This window comes from Lissotriton helveticus, chromosome 3_1 (assembly GCF_964261635.1).
Source record: "Lissotriton helveticus chromosome 3_1, aLisHel1.1, whole genome shotgun sequence".
Classification (NCBI taxonomy): Eukaryota; Metazoa; Chordata; class Amphibia; order Caudata; family Salamandridae; genus Lissotriton; species Lissotriton helveticus.
Genome location: NC_136061.1, coordinates 130,355,270 through 130,373,558, shown reverse-complemented (window position 1 = coordinate 130,373,558; position 18,289 = coordinate 130,355,270). Strand labels below are relative to the sequence as shown.

Here is an 18,289-nt window from a genome sequence, read left to right as displayed (position 1 = left end):
GAGGCACAACAGCCTCAAAGTCAGTCTCCCTGAAATCCAGGCTCGAGGCTGCAACATCGATATCATAGCCTGAATATCCTGGACTCACTGCTCGGGAGGATAAGACCGTAACTGCAGAGTGTTTCACAACAGCACAGAGGAAAAGGAGCATCTGAAAAGGGATCAGGTGTGACTTCGGCAAGTTGATAGTGAACCCCAGCGAATAAAGGTGGTCCGCCATGGTCTGGAAGTGGGAGAAGACTGCCTTCGTGGGCCCGCCTTCAACAGCCAGTCGTCGCGATAGGGGAAGACTGGAACCCCTGCCTCAGCAGGTGAGCTGCAACCACTATCATCAAATGGTGAACACCCGAGGGGCACTGGTAAGGCCAAAGGAGAGCACGGTAAACGGAAAGTGCTCGAGGCATAACGTCAACCGCAGGTAACGCCGGTGGGCCGGCAGGACGGGGATGTGAAAGTAAGCATCGTGCAAGTCCAACACTACCATCCAGCCTACAGGGTCGAGGGCAGACAGGATCTGAGCTAGCATCAACATTTTGGTTGACGTTCCTGAGATCCAAGATAGGACGCAGGCCTTTGTCCTTCTTGAGCAGCAGAAAGTCGTGGGAATAGCAACCACGACCTACTTCTGGGGCAGGAACCCGCTTGATGGCTCCCTTGGCCAAGAGAACCATAACTTCCTGTTGGAGAAGGGCCAGATGATCCTCTGAAATGCGTTGGTACTGAGGTGGCATGGATGGAGGGGCAGTCTCGAAGGAGAGGGAGTAGCTACTTCGGACTATCTGCAAAACTCACATGTCTGACGTGATGGTGCGCCAGTTGGGGAGGTGGTAGCCCTGAAAGGTGTGACTAGGAGAGTTTGGAGGCTGCTGCAGAGGGGGCACTGGTGGCCTGGCCTGCTCGCTGGCCCCAGCCCCATGACGGTGGGTCCCACGTCCCGGCCGCGCAGGGGCTGTACAGCTTGCGCTAGCTTGTGGCTCTAGGCAGAACGTGGCGGAGCGCACCAGCCACGTAAGGGGCGAAAAGCAGACTGCACAGGGCGGGTAGTGGAGAGGACCAATGACCTGGCCGTAGCCCAGGAGTCTTTGAAGCGCTCTAGCGCATTGTCTGCATTGTCGCCGAACAGGCGACGGTCATCAAAAGGCATGTCCAGTAAGGTAGCCTGGACATCCCTGAAGAAACCAGTCGACCTCAGCCAGGCGTAGCGTCGAAGGGCTACCAACGTGGAAATGGTCCTGCCTAGCGAGTAGGGGGTGTGCAGTCCAAATCTAATTGTCAACTGCGCCTCTCCTTTCGGTGACTATACGGCCCTCCTCCGGGCACTGTGGCAACAACTGTACGACCGTATCCCACACAGGATGGGAGTAATGGCCCAACAGACATGCAGTGTTTAACGACCGCAGTCCCAAGCTGGAGGAAGAAAACATCTTTCTAAGAGGGTCCAGCTTTTTGGATTTCCTATCAGGTGGTGCATTAGGGACGTAGAGGTTTGGACCACCAAGCTCTCAGGGGTATGGTGTTGGGAGAGGAAAGAGGTGTCGCCCGCAGCTGGGCGGTGGCTACAGGCTATCATCCTATCCACAGGAGCACCTGTGTTGGGCCTGGACCAGGTGCCCAAAAGGATGTATGTAAGGGCTTCATTAAAAGGCAGCAGGAGCTCTGATTTGTCCTACCTGCCACTGTAGGCAGCTTGAGGTAGAGAGCCTCGGCCACCCTACGCAACACCACTGCGTAAAAAGCATCCTCCTCCGTAGCCACGGTATGAGGAGACAGCATGCCAAGGTCTGGGGAGGTATCCACACCACTTGCTTCCCCACAACTCCTCTCTCCAGTCCGGTTCATCCAACTGGCCAGTTAAAGGGTCTACAGACATTTCCCAGTCCTCCTCACCCTCCTATGGCTGCCAATCTGGCTTCTAGGGAATGGCAGGGTAGAACGTAGGTACCAAAGTACCACTCTGTGCCGGATCCAGCATCGGTCGATCTTCGGTCCGGCTCAGTGTCCAAGTCAAGGTGCAGGTCAAGGTGGACGCAGGCTGGGAACTCAACCAGCATCGGCTGCACACTTGGTGCCGGTCGAATCGGCACCAGGGGAGGTGTTACAAGGTTGACCAGCGCCGATCCGGATCCAGGCCTGGATCCAAAGGGACCCTGTGGTGCCGGGGCCGCCAGCGTCGAAGGCCGAGGGCTCCCATCCCAAAGATGGCATGCATCGCTTCGTAGAAACTCCAAAGCTGGGCAGGTGTTGCCCCGGCTCCCGGAAAGGGAGGGGATGGGAGGGAAACTCTGAGTCGACCCTTCAGCGTCCGCACGCGGTGCCGAGGGACGGGCACCATCCAGATACCTCGTCGCGTCGGCCGACGGACCGGGAGAAGTCACAGAGTGACGATGCTTCTTCGACTTCTTCTTGTGCTCAGACTTACCTGAGGAGTGCGAAGACTTTGATTACGAGTCGTGGTGACTCCGCGACCGGTCCCTCGACCTCCCACGCGACCAGAACCTCGAGCAGCGCAGAGCGGACTGCCGGGCCTCGAGAAGCTTTCAGGACCGCTCCTGCAAAGACTTCGGATTCATGGTCCGAAACACGACTTGGTATCATGGTTGCGCTCCAGGCACCATAGGCACACGCTGTGCAGGTCCGTGACCGACATCCGCTTGCGACAGGTGTCGCAAGCCTTGAAACCGGGCCGAGGACACCTGGGCATCCCTGTGTGCACCAGGAGTCGATAGACTCCAAAAACAGTGTCAACAAAAGTCGCAAAAAACGTCCTGTCAAAACGTGATTGGAGGTACCGCTCTCTCCGGATCTGCGCTGGCTAGCGGGGAAAGAGAGAGAACTGACGTCAGAGCACGAGGATGGCATCTACTGTGACATCATTCCGGAGACAGTGATGCCCAAGACGAACACGGAATCCACCGACGCCACCTTTCGACGCCCAGGAGTACTGCAGACAAAAAAAGTCTCCACATCCAGTCTGATGCATGGGGAAAATTCTAGAGGTAAGGAATCTACAACTAATTTTCTCTTTCCGATATATGTTTTGTGAAATCACAGTTTAAGTATAAAAAGCGGACATAGTGCATTTTTCGAAGAGTTCAATGTTAACCTATGTAAGGAAAACAATCATGCAATTTCCTGGCTTAGAGGGGACACACCTCTCCTGGTTAACAATTTTCCCACTGACCTTGCTGCCAATAGTGGGGCTTGGTCAGGCATCTCCACTAACTGGAAAAGCCCTGGCTAGCCTTTGAGGCTCACTTCCCTTGAATGCTGTTCTTGCTTGGGGGTAGGAATGGAGCGCCTCCACGCAGAGCAGGCTTTGTTTCTGACCCACGAGAGCACAAGGCTACCACCTCAGGGGTCTGAAACGGGAAACAACCTTAACAACGAATCCCTAACAACAAGTGTAATAAACAATGAATCCTCAACAACGACCTTAACATGAACAACGACCACCTTAACCACTACTGTAGATGAACCACGACTTAATAAACCAGATCTAAGTGACAATATTTAAATAAATAAACTTAAATGAAAGTGTAATTATATTAAAATAATTGCAATTTGGAACGGAATGTAAGGTATTTTTAATCACGCTGTCGATGTTAGTCTTAATTTAAATTTACAGTGTTAGTGCGACTGGTTGCCACATTTAAAATGGTTAAACAATGGAGAATGGACTTTTAAATATGTGTAAAATAAGTCAAATTTTTAAAAAAAATTAAACATTTAATAAAATAAGTATAAAAAAATAAAATTCTGTAAGAACATGCTTATTTTAGTATAGTTTTAATTAGTGAATGTTGAAAAATTTAAAATTAATTTAGTTAGCATTCTAGTCAAAATTGAAAAAAGAGAAATTGGATAAATATTTTATTGTTTAGAAATGTTCAGGAGTGTCTTTTTGTAATTAGGTCAAATTGTTTTTCTAAAAAGACATGTTTAATTTAATTATATTTTATCAAACTGTGTTTCAAACATGCGTTTAAGGGAATGTAGTGGTAGATTCAGGTAATATTGAACTTGATTATTTTTCGCAGTTTAGAAAGTCGTTGTAAAGAACGTAGTGGTTTGGCTTTGGAAGTGGTTTAGCCTTCGTGGTTTAGGCATTCGTTGTTATAGTGGTAGTTGTTCAGTCATACATCCATCTGAAACATGTCTGGAAGTGGCAGGCTTGCGCAGATTAGTCAGTTACACAATAGCCCCTGGTTTGATTTTCAGCGAGGCCCTCTGAGTGCATTTATTAATAAATCCAACACTGGCATTGGTGTGGGCTCATTAATCTGAAAGGTTTGGCACCAAACATCTGGGAAATCGGTGAAGCCATCAAGGAGCTGTGGTACTTGTATTGACAAGCACCCAGTTCATGTACTCAGTATGGCTTCACTGTGCACCTATGATGGCAAAGAATGGACTTAGACACTCACTATCTGTTCATGAAGATATGTCCTCAGAAGAGGTATTGTACACCCTGCTTTACGGTTGTAAGGCCTGCTGTGGGGGGTGAGTTACCTAGGCCTCTTGCAATGCTGGTAGGGCTGGCACACAGGTATGTGTACCAGGTGAACTCTTCACTTTTATCAGCACTAAAACATGCAGGCTGCAGTGGTAATGTGCATGTGTTTGATGAGGGGTTTCTTAGGGTGGCACAATACATGCTGCAGCCCTTAGAGACCCTCTCTGGTCACAATGCCCTTCACTGGTACCTTTTACAAGGGACTTGTATGTAGGCGAGAGGAACAAGTTACTTACTTTTGGTAACTATATATCTGTAAGAAACATTAGTTAGTTAAGATTCCTTACCTTAGAATATCCCCAGGGATCAGACTGGATCCGAAAAGTTTTCGTCAGCAGTACCCCTGTACGTCGGTAGGCATCGTCTGCGGCTCCGCGTATGTCGTCGGCGGCTCAGCATCAGTCTCGTGATCGCAGGGATGACGTCGGAGTACTTAGATGCCGCCCTCGCGAGCTGACGTCAAGTCTGTACATAGCTTTACGCGCCAGAAACGCAGAGCCATGCAAGAAACCGACACTGGTGCCAGGAAACTAGGGCCCTCAAAGGGAACTACCTTAATCCTAGATATCGGTTCGCTGAACGGGTAGGATGGGTGGGGAGGCAAGGAATCTAACTAACTAATGTTTCTTACAGCTATATAGTTACCTAAGGTAAGTAACTTGTTCATCTGAAAGAAACACGTTAGTTAGATTCCTTACCTTAGACTAGATACCCCAGCAATACCAACCTGGTGGTGGGCCTGCAAACCAAGATCACACCAGGAAGTCCTGGAGAACGGAACGGCCAAAAAAGCCATCTCTCCAGACTTGACTGTCCAGGCAGTAGTGCTTGGCAAACGTATGCAGCGAGGCCCACGTAGCTACCTGACAAATGTCCTGCAAAGGGACTTCCCGACCCAGGGCAGTAGAAGCCGAAGTGGCCCGAGTGAAATGGGCGCGCAGCCCCACAGGAGGCCCCTTTTTAGCCAAGGAATAACAGACCTTGATGCACAAAACGACCCACCGAGAGATTGTCCGCTTGTGCACCACCCGTCCCTTCTTAGCGCCCACGTAGCCAACAAAGAGTTGGTCGTCCACCCGGAACTGTTGTGTGCGGTTGAGGTAAAAGTAGAGCGCACGTTCTGGGTCCAGACGGTGGAGCCTCTCTTCCTCTTTCGAGGGATGCTGAAAGAAGGTGGGCAAGGTAATGGACTGGCCGATGTGAAAGGCAGTAACAACCTTGGGCAGAAAAGAAGGACGAGTCCTCAGAACAACCTTGTCCGGATGGACGGAGAGGAAAGGAGGCTTAGAGGAAAGAGCCTGGAGCTCACTCACTCCTCTGGCAGAGGTGATGGCAACCAGGAAAGCAGTTTTGAGAGTCAGAAGACTAAGAGGGCAATTATGAAGCGGCTCAAAGGGAGCGCACATCAGATAAGTAAGAACCAGGTTCAAGTCCCACTGAGGCATCACGAAAGGAACAGGAGGGAACATGTGCGTGATACCTTTCAAGAACCTATTTACAACAGAAGGGCAGAGAACGGATCCACAAATTTGTTCCACCTGCAGGCGTATACCGTTTTTGTGGAGGGACGCCTGGCTGTCAGAATTACATCACAGACTTCAGAAGGCAAGTCAAATTACCTCAACTGTCGCCGCTCAATCTCCACGCATATAGGTGGAGACTGGACAGGTTCGGGTGGAGGACCGTCCCCTGTTACTGCGACAGATGGTCCTCCTGAAGAGGCAGACGTATCGGGGGATCGACTGACACACTGAGTAGCTCAGGATACCAGTATCTTCGTGCCCAGTCCGGAGCCACAAGGATGACATGGGCCCGGTCGTGCCTGACCTTCTTTAGCACTCTGACTGAGGAGAACAGTTTCTTCCCAAACTGATCAAGCCTTTTGGATTCCCGATCCAGGGGAGCGGTCGGGAATGTGGTCTGGGACGTAGAGGCCTGGATCACCAGACTCTCGTGGTGGGGTGTACAGACAGAAAGCAGGGGTCGCCCGGAGCCGGGTGGTGGCGTCTGGCCACGTTCCAATCCACAGGAGGCACTGTGGAGGGCTTGGACAAAGTGCCTATCAGAACGTCAGTGAGGGCCTCATTGAACAGCAGCATAGGCTCCGAAGAACTTACTGGCGGTTGAAGCCTCGCGTTGAGGAGATTAGTCCTCACAGCCTCAGCAGGCAGTTTAGGAACCAAGGCCTTAGCTGCCCTGCGCAACACCACACCATATGTAGCACCCTCCTCCATAGCCACGGAGGAAGGAGAGATGTGTCAAGACCACTGGCCTCCCCCAGCTCATCTGTCCAGTCCTGACTTAACCTCAGACCCCTCCCAGTACTCCCCCTCTTCCGTGTCCTGATAAACAGGCATAAAGGACGGAGCCGGGTCATAGATGAATTGCTCACTGACCGACGCCGGAGACGGCGCCGATCAGACGCCGGACCTGGCCTGGGGCTAAAACCGGGGGAGGCGTCGTCAGAGGACGGTGCCGGGAGAGGCACCATAGGGGTCGGCGCCAGCGGAGGAGTCGTGAGGTCAACTGGCGTCGACCGTGATCCAGGCCTGGATCCCGGGGGGTCCTGCGGCGCCGGGACCGAAGTCGCCGACGATGACGGGGCCGAAGCCGCCGGCATGCTAGGACCCCCAGTTGGACCCGCGTGGGTGGTGCCACCCGAAACCTCGGCCGAGTCGTGCGACCGGCGAGGGGAGTCAGAAGAGCGATGTCGCCTCTTCGACTTCTCCTTCCCATGCGGGTAGGGGGGTTGGAGGGGGGCGGCAGTTGCTGGGTACAGCAAATGGTCTGGAGAAGCTCTCAGAGGCGGCATGCCTTTGAAGCTTCCCCCTGCCCATCCTGGGGGAGAAGGCCTAGCACCTCACCCAGGATGTGCATTGTTGCAGGCCCAGGAGAGCGGGGGGCTCTCCACCCAGGGGTCCAGCAACATGTCTGCTGTGTGGCAGCCTCTGCAGCGACTCTGCCCAGGCGTGGATTGTAGGTTCGGGTTTTGGAGGCCATGTCTAAGATGCCCTCTGGTGCATTTTACATTAAATCTCACACTGGCATCAGTGCGGGTTTAATGTGCTGAAAAGTTTGGTACCAAACTTGTCAGTCTTCAGTGTAGCCATTATGGTACTGGGGAGTTCATAATGACAACCTCCCAGCACCATATACTCTTAATGGCATCACTGCACTTACAGTGCCCAGGAATGGCCCTGGGTATTGTAGGGGCAGAGGGCTCATGCACTGTGCCCTCACCTGTGGCATAGGGTACCCAGCTAGAGGGGTGACTTAAGTATGCCAGGGAAGTGGGTTCTGTGGGCATGGCACACAGGGGTGTGTGCCATGTCGACTCTTGTTTTAGTTCTGTACTTAGGCACTCAGCCTGCAAAGGCAGTGTGTGGGTGCCAGGGTACAGGGCCCCTGAGGGTGGCACAAAAAGTGCTGCAGCCCTCAGGGGTCTTCTCTGGTCACCAGGCCCTGGGTACCTAGGGTACCATTTACTAGGGGCCGACAGGTGGCCAGAGATGCCAATTGGGGCTTTTGTTTCAGAGTAGATTTAGGGAAGGAACACAGGCCCTGGGTACCTGGTTGGCAGGAACCCAGGGCATACTCAGTCAAAGCACATCAGCAGTTCAGAAAAAAGTGGGGGCATACCAATGCAAGAAAGATGGCACTTTCTCACATCTATGCTTTGTTCTCTTCGCTCCAGAGGAATTAGTAGATGGAGATCTGGCCTGTAGTCTAGATAGACATCGACTTCACCTTTCATCATAGGCCTGTACCATGAACAGATTGGTTTCACGTTCTTTGATGGCCTTAGGGTGCATGTTCTGATAGGAGTCACACAAAAAGATTTCTGGACCGAGCCAAGAAACCACAAGCAGATGGCGAGGTGGTCCTTAACGGACATCTGTTTCTTACAATTCTACAGAACTTGGAGCAGGAGCATTTAGGTAGAGACAGGACTCAACTTAGGAAAAATGTTTTGTGAAGAAAACTCAACTCTCGGTAGACAGAGAGCTCAGGATCCTCGTGGATGGCACTGCAAAAAAGGAACTGAAGCGGTTAGTGCTGGAGTGAGTGCCGTATGGCTTTGGCGACATTATCTGATGCTACTTCAGGTATCAATACAAAGTCAGCACCCCCTACTGGTGACATGATTGCTTTGAAGATTCCGGCTCCACTCTGGCACATGGGATTATTATACAGTTGAGGAATCAGCAGAAATAATTATCCATGAGAAAAAGGTGGTGTACAGTAGATCAACAGACAGAGCTTGTAGTTCCCTCATGCAACGAACTTAAGTTATCACTGCGAGATAGATTATTTTGAGAGACCAGAGACGCAAAGGAGAGCAGTGCATTTCCTCACATTGGTTAAATAAAGAAACGTAAACAAATTAAGGTCCGACTGGAGCATCACAAATGGCTTGGGTGGACACATGCACACCAGACCATTTAAAAAACTAATCATAATAGGTAAAGTAAATAAGGACAGATGGTCGCTTAAATGTAAAAAGGCCAAAGGACTAACAAATAACGTTTAACAAGGCCCTCAACATGTCTTTAATGGGGTAAAGACAGTAAAAAAAGCGAAACACCTGACAACTTTGGTTGTAATCAGTCAGTATGGAGGGAATTACACAAGGGCACAACTTTACCCAAGCGTTCAACATAAACAGTTTTCATAGATGGATTTGTGGTCGCTAGAATCACATCCACTACTTTGTGAGGAAGATCGAAGGCATTCAATTGTCGCAGCTCAACCTGGATCACCACCCTGCCTAGCTGCTTGGATAGAAGCACATGTCCAGAAGTACCGGATGCCATACTTTCCTGGCCCATTCCAGCGCCACATGAAGACTTGGGCCGATTGCTCCTGATCTTCTTCATACCTCTGTGCAAAAAAGGCAGAGGTGGGAAAAAATTTCGAGCTCGACTCAAGACAGAATGCATCTCTAAGAGAGAGACACTTTTTGGGGAACAACCCTTGGAAAGTAGCCATCGTTCCTAATGGTGCTTTGCCACCATGTGACGCGAAGACCAAATTGTAGCCCAGTAAATTGCAGTCACTGGCATCACCAACAGATGCAGCCTGTAAGCCACGCTGGCCATATTCCAAATAGGCAAGAATCTCTTCAGGAGATTTGTTCTTGTACAAGGTAAGCAATATTAATGATGACATAATGGTGATTTTGTCACAGCCTAAGCCAATATAGCACCATATAAATGAAGAAAAAGCTTGTCATCCACCCTGTTCAGTCTTGTCTGACCAAAGTAGAATAGACTGATCTCCTAGGGTCCTGCCTGTAGAGCTGCTCCTCTTCCTTAAACAGGTGAGGAGGGACGAACTGTCCCTTATGAAAAAGGGGGCAGTACCTCACCAGGAAGAAAGGGCAAGAGCACAGTTTGCACCTGTGTTGGGGAAATTTGGTGTAAGAAAGTAGAACTAATATGGCTTCAAGAACACCAAGTATGTAACACAGGTAATGCTCGCCAAAAAGACAATATTCAAGGTCAACCGATGCATGGACAACTTCGAAGAGGCTGAAACAGAGAAGCCATGAGGAATGCACAAGCTAAAGTTTGAGTCACACTGTTGAACAACAAAAGGCATGGGAGGAAACGAGCAACAAGTGAAATTACCTACTTACCTGTAACTCCAGTTCTCCAACATTGATATCTTTTATATATTTACATGCTTGAATCATTACCCACAGCCAATGTGTGATGCATGTGATATACAGCAATAACAACAAGGAGCATCAGTGCAAAACACAGAAGAGACAGATTATTATATAGGAAAAGTAGGAATGATAAAAAGGAGAAGAACAAATAGGGGGGTTCTTCCCAAGCAGGGAGCATCAAAAATGCAGCGTGCGCAATTGTTCAACATGTGGAAAGGATCAAAATGCACCATTACAGAGAAACAGTTAGGATGAGGAATGCAAAAACTGTTACCATATTGGGTGGGGGGGGGCGCATTCAGGGGAGGGTCCAGACAACAGATAATCGACTGGTGAGTTGCTGCAGTCGCTGGAGACGCAGACGATGTCTCAGGTGGTGTATCAGTAGGAGCTACGTATGCTTGAAAGTCAGTCAGAATGACATCTAGGCCCACACGGAAAGATCCTAAGTGGAGACCGCAGGTGGTGCTGACTACATCCATGCTCGGGTGATTAAATGCATGGGAAGGAGTAAATCCCAGGACTAAAAACTTTGTGGTGACCCTATGCTTCTTATCTTTGCAAATGAAGCCCAGTAAACAGACCTCCCATGTATGGGGTAGGGGTCTCTCCGTGCTGTCTACTAACTGGTAGGTCAAGCCTAGCCAGTACTGGTGAAGGGAGGGCCAGTCCCATAACATGTGCACGGGGCCAGCATCAGGAACAGAGCAGCGGGAAGAGGCAGCATCAGGGTGGTGATAGTATCAGTTCACCTTTTCCGGAGTAAAGTAGGCCCTATGGAGTATGTAGTGATGAATAAGGCAGAAACGTGAGTTGCACAGTACAAGAGCAGAATTTTCCACTATGGCCCTCTACTCTGTATCTGGGTCTGTGATCCCTTTCCCATGTCCCACGTAGCAGGGTCAGCAGAACGGCAGCGTGTGTGTGCAGTGAATCAGCAAACTATTGTGTCAGACGGCGGCCTGTGTCCATGACATGAAGGTATTGGACGGTGAAATGCATTGAGCGTTCCTGTTGCATGCCACCCCAACATGCTGCAAGTGCCCCGATCATGGAGTTATGGAGGAGGAAGTGGTCAGGTGGAAGTCCCACCCTTTGTTATTAGGGTTTTGAATGGTGTGAGTGGGACACCTCAGTAGAGATCCATCAGTGTGTGCAAGCATATTTCGTGCCAGGTGCCAAGTTCCCTCGCAGACGTGATCTGATCGACCCGATGGGTGCCCAGGAGCCAAAGCGCAGGGGCATATAGCTGGGTAGCTTTGGTAATTAGAAGACTATGTTTAAAACACGGGTGTAGAAGTGCAGGAGACTGGGTCGGCCATCTGGTGCAAGGGTGGAATGAATGCAAAATGTGGAACTGATGTCAGGCTGCAGTTGTCCTGGCCCTGTCCGATAACTGAAGCCACTTGGCCAGCCACTGTAGCTGCGAGGCCAAGAAGTAATGTTCAAAGTTGGGGGACTTCTAGTCCAACTATGAATCAACTTCCTTTAACCTATTTACTTCTCACCACTGCTACTTTTACACAGTGCCCTAATGGTCAGTAGGCATGTGTGTGCTGTACCTGTCCCAATACATAAGTAACATGCTTAAAGTATCTGAGAAGCGGTCTGTGTATTTTTGAAAGTGGACAGTGCCTGGGATAGCATTCCTGGGCTCTGTCTCCAAGTCTAGTTCCTCAGCTTTCCAGGCCTAATTAACGCTATCAGATGGGATTTAGGATGTTGCCCTTGTCATTTCGGAAAGGTGGCCCCTAACGATGCAGGATGAATCACGCGTGTGGTAGCAGATTTGTGTCTCTTCTACAGTTCTGAAGCATTGACTATTCCTGGAGTTCTAGACATCTTAGTTCTAGGTGACAACGTCGATTGGGAACTCACTGACTAAGAATCCCTTATCAAGGCGCAGTCAAACCTCAAATTCAAAGAACTTCACGTGGAACATAAGCAATGATGGTGCCTTTTTCTCAAGGATCCCTCAAGGTAGAAGAGATGGGCCGATGGAGGAGGAGGCCCTCTCTTGCAGGGACAGCAATAAGCAAGAAATGGCTTCATTGTGTGGGCCCGCTTAGCCGGCCAAAGTTGCCAGCAGTAAAATCCTTAAAGTGAAAATGCTAAATTTAAATTCTTCTGTAAGTACGATAAAGCGTTTCTGGCTATTTAGGTGATGGAACTAAACATTCTATTTCTACCCCAGTTGTTGTTTGCTGATAATTATTTTATCATCCAATTAGATTGGAAACAAAAAAAACACTTAAAATGCTACTTTTCAGTGAACATCACTGGGTCTTAAAATATTTTTGGGAAATATTTCTCTTTAAAAAAAATGCTACCTAGAATTCCATATATAAGTGAAGATATTCTAATAGTATATGTAAATAAAAATTAGCAAGTGGAGTACCATATCAGTCATTTTCAATACGGTAGACAGCCAAGAAATGCCAAAACAGAAGTACTTCAACGTACATTTTTATTAATTAACATACTCACGTTAATTCTTTTTTAACCTCTTCATAGTCCGCCTGACCTTTCAGCTTTTCTTCCAATTGCTGCAAAAAATAAAAATGCAAAAGATGACAAAAAAGAACACGTCTTTCACTGAAGACAGATCACATATATTCTTGTTAAACTGGAGCACTGCAACAGACTTCTAATAACTGTTACACTTGAAGATATCCACATATGTTGCCTCCACTAATCATACTTCCACAGGATGCTCCTTGATTCTGCCTCAGTAACCAGAAAAAATGCCTGTGTGGTGGGTCTCACATATTCTGGGAACACAGATCAAATCTACAGTGTGGCCGAGGTAAGGGTGGTCTTTAGCCTAGGCACTCAAAGCAACAGTATATAAGCAAAGACCTTGTAAGATCCACCGTAGAGTACTCTGGCGTCATTAAGGTTTTCCTACATTTAATTGGAATCCACACCGCTCACACATTCGCCATGGGCACGAACAGTAGATCAAGTTAATTACCTATGGTGACGCTATTCCTGGTAGATACTTTATCTAATCACAAATTCCTTTGATTTGGAATACATCCAGGCGCGAGACTGGATCCAGATAAAGTTTCCAGCAATGCTCCGATGTGCCACTAGATGCACAAGTTACTACTTGTGTAACAATATATCTGTAAGAGACATTAGTTAGTGATAGATTCCTTACCTTAGAATATCCCCAGGCGTCAGACTGGATCCGGAAACTTTTGTGTAGCAACACCCCTGCGCGTCGGTAGGCGTCATCCGCGGCTCCGCGTCCGTCGTCGGCGTCGTTAGCGCCGGAATGACGTCGCCGGAGTACTTAGACGCCACCCTTGTGCGCTGACATCAGTTCTGATACACAGCTTTTCCGCGCCAGATACGCAGAGCAATGATAGAACCAACACTGGTGCCATGACACTAGGGCCCTAAAAGGGGATGACCTTAACCCTAGATATCGGTTCGCAGAACAAGGAGGATGGGTGAGTCGGTAAGGAATCGATCACTAACTAATGTCTCTTACAGATATATCGTTACACAAGTAGTAACTTGTGCATCTGAAAGAGACACGTTAGTGATAGATTCCTTACCTTAGAATAGATACCCCAGCAATACCAACTCCGGTGGTGGGTCTGCGAACCAATAATCACACCAGAAAGTCCTGAAGGACGAAACGGCCAAAGAAGCCATCCCTCCGGACTTGACTGGCCAGGCAGTAGTGTCTCGCGAACATGTGCAGCGAGGCCCACGTAGCTGCCTGACAAATGTCCTGCAAGGGGACTCCTCGGCCCAGGGCAGTAGTAGTCGCCGTGGCCCGAGTGGAGTGGGCCCTCGGCCCAACAGGAGGTTCCCTTTTAGCCAAAGAGTAACACGCCTGGATGCACAATACGATCCACCGAGAGATGGTCCGCTTGTGCACCGCGCGTCCTTTCTTAGCTCCCACGTAACCAACAAAGAGTTGGTCATCCACCCGGAACTGGCGTGTGCGATCCAGATAGTAAGAGAGCACACGTTTTGGGTCCAGACGGTGAAGCCTCTCTTCCTCTTTCGAGGGATGCGGAGGCGGAAAGAAGGTGGGCAAGGTGATGGACTGCCCGATGTGGAAGGCTTTGACTACCTTGGGCAGGAAAGAGGGCCTTGCCGCAACACAACCTTGTCCGGATGGACAGAAAGGAAAGGAGGTTTGGAAGAAAGAGCCTGGAGCTCACTCACTCTCCTGGCAGGGGTGATGACAACCAGGAAAGCAGTCTTCAGAGTAAGAAGGCGAAGAGGACAGTTATGAAGTGGCTCAAAGGGAGCGCACATCAGATAAGTAAGTACAAGGTTCAACCTTTAGACCTTACCAAGTTGGAGAAACTTATGGGACAGGTTAAATCTGGATCACCCACTGACCCAGCACCCCCCAGTACTCTCACCCAGATCACTCATCTGATCTCGCCCACCATCTTAGACCTGCTCAATTCCTCTCTCCAAACTGGGATCGTCCCTCTTTTATGGAAAAGAGCAATGGTCAGAGCCCTGTTAAAAAAATCTAATCTTGACCAATCTAACCCGGCTAACTACCGCCCCATCTCCCTCTTACCATGGCTCAGCAAACTCCTCGAGAAGCATGTCAACTCCGTTCTCACCGACTTCCTAGAAATCAATAACATCCTAGATCTCTCCCAGACCGGCTTTAGGCCCCGTCACGGAACGGAGACGGCGGTGACGGAGGAGGCACGAAGGATCCTGGACGATGGTGGATCCACGGCCATCGTCCTACTCGACCTAAGTGCCGCCTTCGACACTGTTAATCATGATATCCTACTCCATCGTCTTGAGGGAATAGGACTGTCGGGGACCGCTCTCAGCTGGATGAGATCTTTCCTGACTGACAGATCCTTCAGGGTTTTTGAGAAGGACTTCTCCTCTGACAGTAGACCTATTAATTGTGGAGTACCTCAGGGCTCCTCCCTGAACCCCACCCTTTTTAATGTCTATCTGCGTCCCCTAGCTGATGTCGTCCGCCCATTTGGTGTGAAGATCGTCTCTTACGCGGACGACACGCAGCTAGTGGTATCATTGGACCCCCCCCTAAACTCTCATCACAGCCTACACAAATGCCTGGAAGCAGTCGCCACCTGGATGTCCGGCTCCTGTCTCAAACTTAACGGGGATAAAACAGAGATAATGCTCCTTGGAAACAACATCGCAAAAACCATCGACCCCATCTGGCCTCTCTGTTTAGGCAATCCCCCGCATCCCAAGGAGCAAAGCAAAAGCCTGGGCATCTGGCTTGACCACACCCTCTCCTTCAACCATCAGGCTTCCAAGCTAGCTGCCACTTGCTTTGGGTTGATGAGACTGCTTCGAAAAATTCTTCCCCTCCTCCCATTCCACTCGAGACGAATTATGGTTCAAGGATTGATCCTCTCCCGCCTCGATTGTGGTAACGCTCTGCACCTTGGAGCTCCCCAATTCACACTCAACAGACTCCAGGTTATCCAAAACTGTGCGGCAAGAATCCTCCTGAACATTCCTCGCCGAACCTCAGTAAGAACCAGACTGAGAGACCTTCACTGGCTCCCGGTGAGAGCCAGAATCGAATTTAAGAGCATGTGCATTGCACATCGCTCTTACTGGGGAACAGGCCCCCCCCCCCCATCAACTCTCCCCTTGTGAAGCATATCAGTCCACCCGTTCTCTCAGATCCGCGACCTCCCACCTCGCCTCAGTACCACGCAACAGGAAGGCCAGATGTGGTGGTCGATCGCTCTCCTACAATCTGGCTAGGATCTGGAACTCCCTCCCTCTCCACATCAGATCCGAACCTAACCTCCTCACCTTCCGGAAAACTCTCAAAACCTGGCTATTCAGCAAAACCTCGGCCTAAAACCTCACTCCACCTCCCCCTCCCGCCTCTCTGAATCAGCTCAAGCTCCCTATAGCGCTGGGACGCCCCTGGGTAGCCAACGCGCTTTACAAATCCTCATTTCATTTCATTCAAGTCCCACTGAGGCATCACGAAAGGAACAGGAGGGAACATGTGTGTGATGCCCTTCAAAAACCTATTTACAATAGGGGACTTGAACAAAGATGGCTGATCAGGTAGCCTTAAGAAGGCGGAAAGGGCAGAAAGGTAGCCCTCTGCTGGGCCAGAGAAAGAAGGAAGAGGAGAACCTCAGAAAGGGGGGCAAAGAGTGGATCCACAGCCTTTGCTGTGCACCATGCCACAAATCTGTTCCACCTGCAGGCGTATACCGACTTTGTGGAGGGACGCCTGGCTGCCAGAATGACATTACAGACTTCAGGAGGCAAGTCAAATGGGCTCAACTGTCGCCGCTCAATCTCCAAGCTTGGAGGTGGAGACTGGACAGGTTCGGGTGGAGGACCGTCCCCTGTTGCTGCGACAGAAGGTCCTCCTGAAGAGGCAGACGAATCGGGGGATCGACAGACACGCTGAGCAGCTCTGGATACCAAAATCTTCGTGCCCAGTCCGGAGCCACAAGGATAACCTGGGCCCGGTCGCGCCTGATCTTCTTCAGCACTCTGGGCAGAAGTGGTATAGGCGGAAAGGCGTACAATAGACCGCAACTCCACTCGCGACGAAAAGCGTCTCTGAGCGAGTGCCGCCTTGGAAATTCCAACGCGCAGAACTGATGACATTGCGCGTTCTCTTCGGTGGCGAATAGATCTAACCAAGGCTCTCCCCACTGCTGAAAGAGGCCTTGCGCCACGTCCGAGTTCAGACGCCATTCGTGATCCATCATGCACCGACGGCTGAGTTTGTCCGCCCTGGCGTTCAGAGAACCTGCCAGGTGTTGAACCACCAAGGTCACGCCCTGATGTTCCAGCCACTGCCAGAGGCGCAGAGCCTCCTGGCAGAGGGTAAATGACTCCACCCCGCCCTGTTTGTTGCAGTACCACATGGCGGTGGTGTTCTCCGTGAACACCTGCACTACACTCCCCCGGACAGAGGGGATGAATGCCTTCAGTGCAAGTCGGATCGCCCGCAGCTCCAGAAGGTTGATGTGGAGCTGGGACTCCGCCGGAGACCAGAGGCCTCTGATCTCCGCCTCTCCCATGTGGCCCTCCCAGCCCTGGAGGGATCTGCCGCTGACCCAATCGCGGTCCGTGAGCCACCACTGCTACTGTCTTGCAGTGCCCTCCGAGATCAAGATATTGTCGGACAAGTTGTCCTGATGCTGGGCCCACTGAAACTTCAGGTCCCACTGCAGAGCCCGCATCCGCCACCGGGCGTGACGCACCAGAAGGATGCAGGAGGCCATCAGCCCCAGAAGCCGCAGCGTCAACCTGACCGGGATAAAGGCTGAAAGATCGGAATCAGAGCCTGAATATCCCGAACCCGCTGTTCGGGAGGATAAACCCGAAACTGAGTCTAGAACCGCTCCGATGAAGAGGAGCTTCCGAGAGGGACACAGGTGTGACTTCGGCACATTGATGGAGAACCCCAGCAGGCGCAGTAAATCAGCCGTAATCTGGAGGTGGCTGACAACTGTCTGGGGCGAGCCCACCTTCAACAACCAGCCGTCGAGGTAGGGGAAGACTGAAACCCCTGTTCTGCGCAGATGAGCTGTGACCACCTCCATCACTTTCGTGAACACCCGTGGGGCGCTTGTAAGGCCGAAGGGGAGCACGGTAAACTGAAAGTGCTCGTGGCCTACCGTGAACCGCAGGTAACGCCGGTGGGCCGGCAGGACTGGGATGTGAAAATATGCGTCCTGCAAGTCCAACGCTACCATCCAGTCTCCAGGGTCTAGGGCAGCTAAGACCTGAGCCAAAGTCAGCATCTTGAAATTCTCCTTCTGGAGGAAGCATTGACGTTTCGCCGGTCCAAGATATGGAATAGGCCCCCTGTGCCCTTCTTGGGAACCAGAAAGTAGTGGGAGTAACAACCACACCCTACTTCTGGCCCAGGAACGCTCTCGATGGCCCCCTTGGCCAAGAGGGCCGTAACTTCCTCTTGCAGAAGTTGCAAGTAATCCCCCGACACGCGGTGGTACTGCGGTGGCATGGCTGGTGGGGTCGCCTCGAAGGGGAGGGAGTAGCCCCTTCGGACGATTTGCAGCACCTACCTGTCCGATGTGATGGTGCGCCAGTGGAGGAGGTGATGGCGAACCCTGCCCCCA

General features: G+C 50.7%; 1 protein-coding gene across 4 annotated transcripts in view; it reads right to left on the bottom strand.

Moving 5' to 3' along the window:
* CUX1 (cut like homeobox 1) overlaps positions 1-18,289 on the bottom strand; it is a 1,380,044-nt gene that overhangs the window by 731,706 nt on the left and 630,049 nt on the right. For all 4 annotated transcript variants that reach the window (XM_078679377.1, XM_078679375.1, XM_078679376.1 and 1 more), the window contains exon 12: positions 12,672-12,730. In XM_078679377.1, coding sequence (XP_078535503.1) covers positions 12,672-12,730 — 59 coding nt within the window. The remainder of the gene's footprint in view (positions 1-12,671; positions 12,731-18,289) is intronic.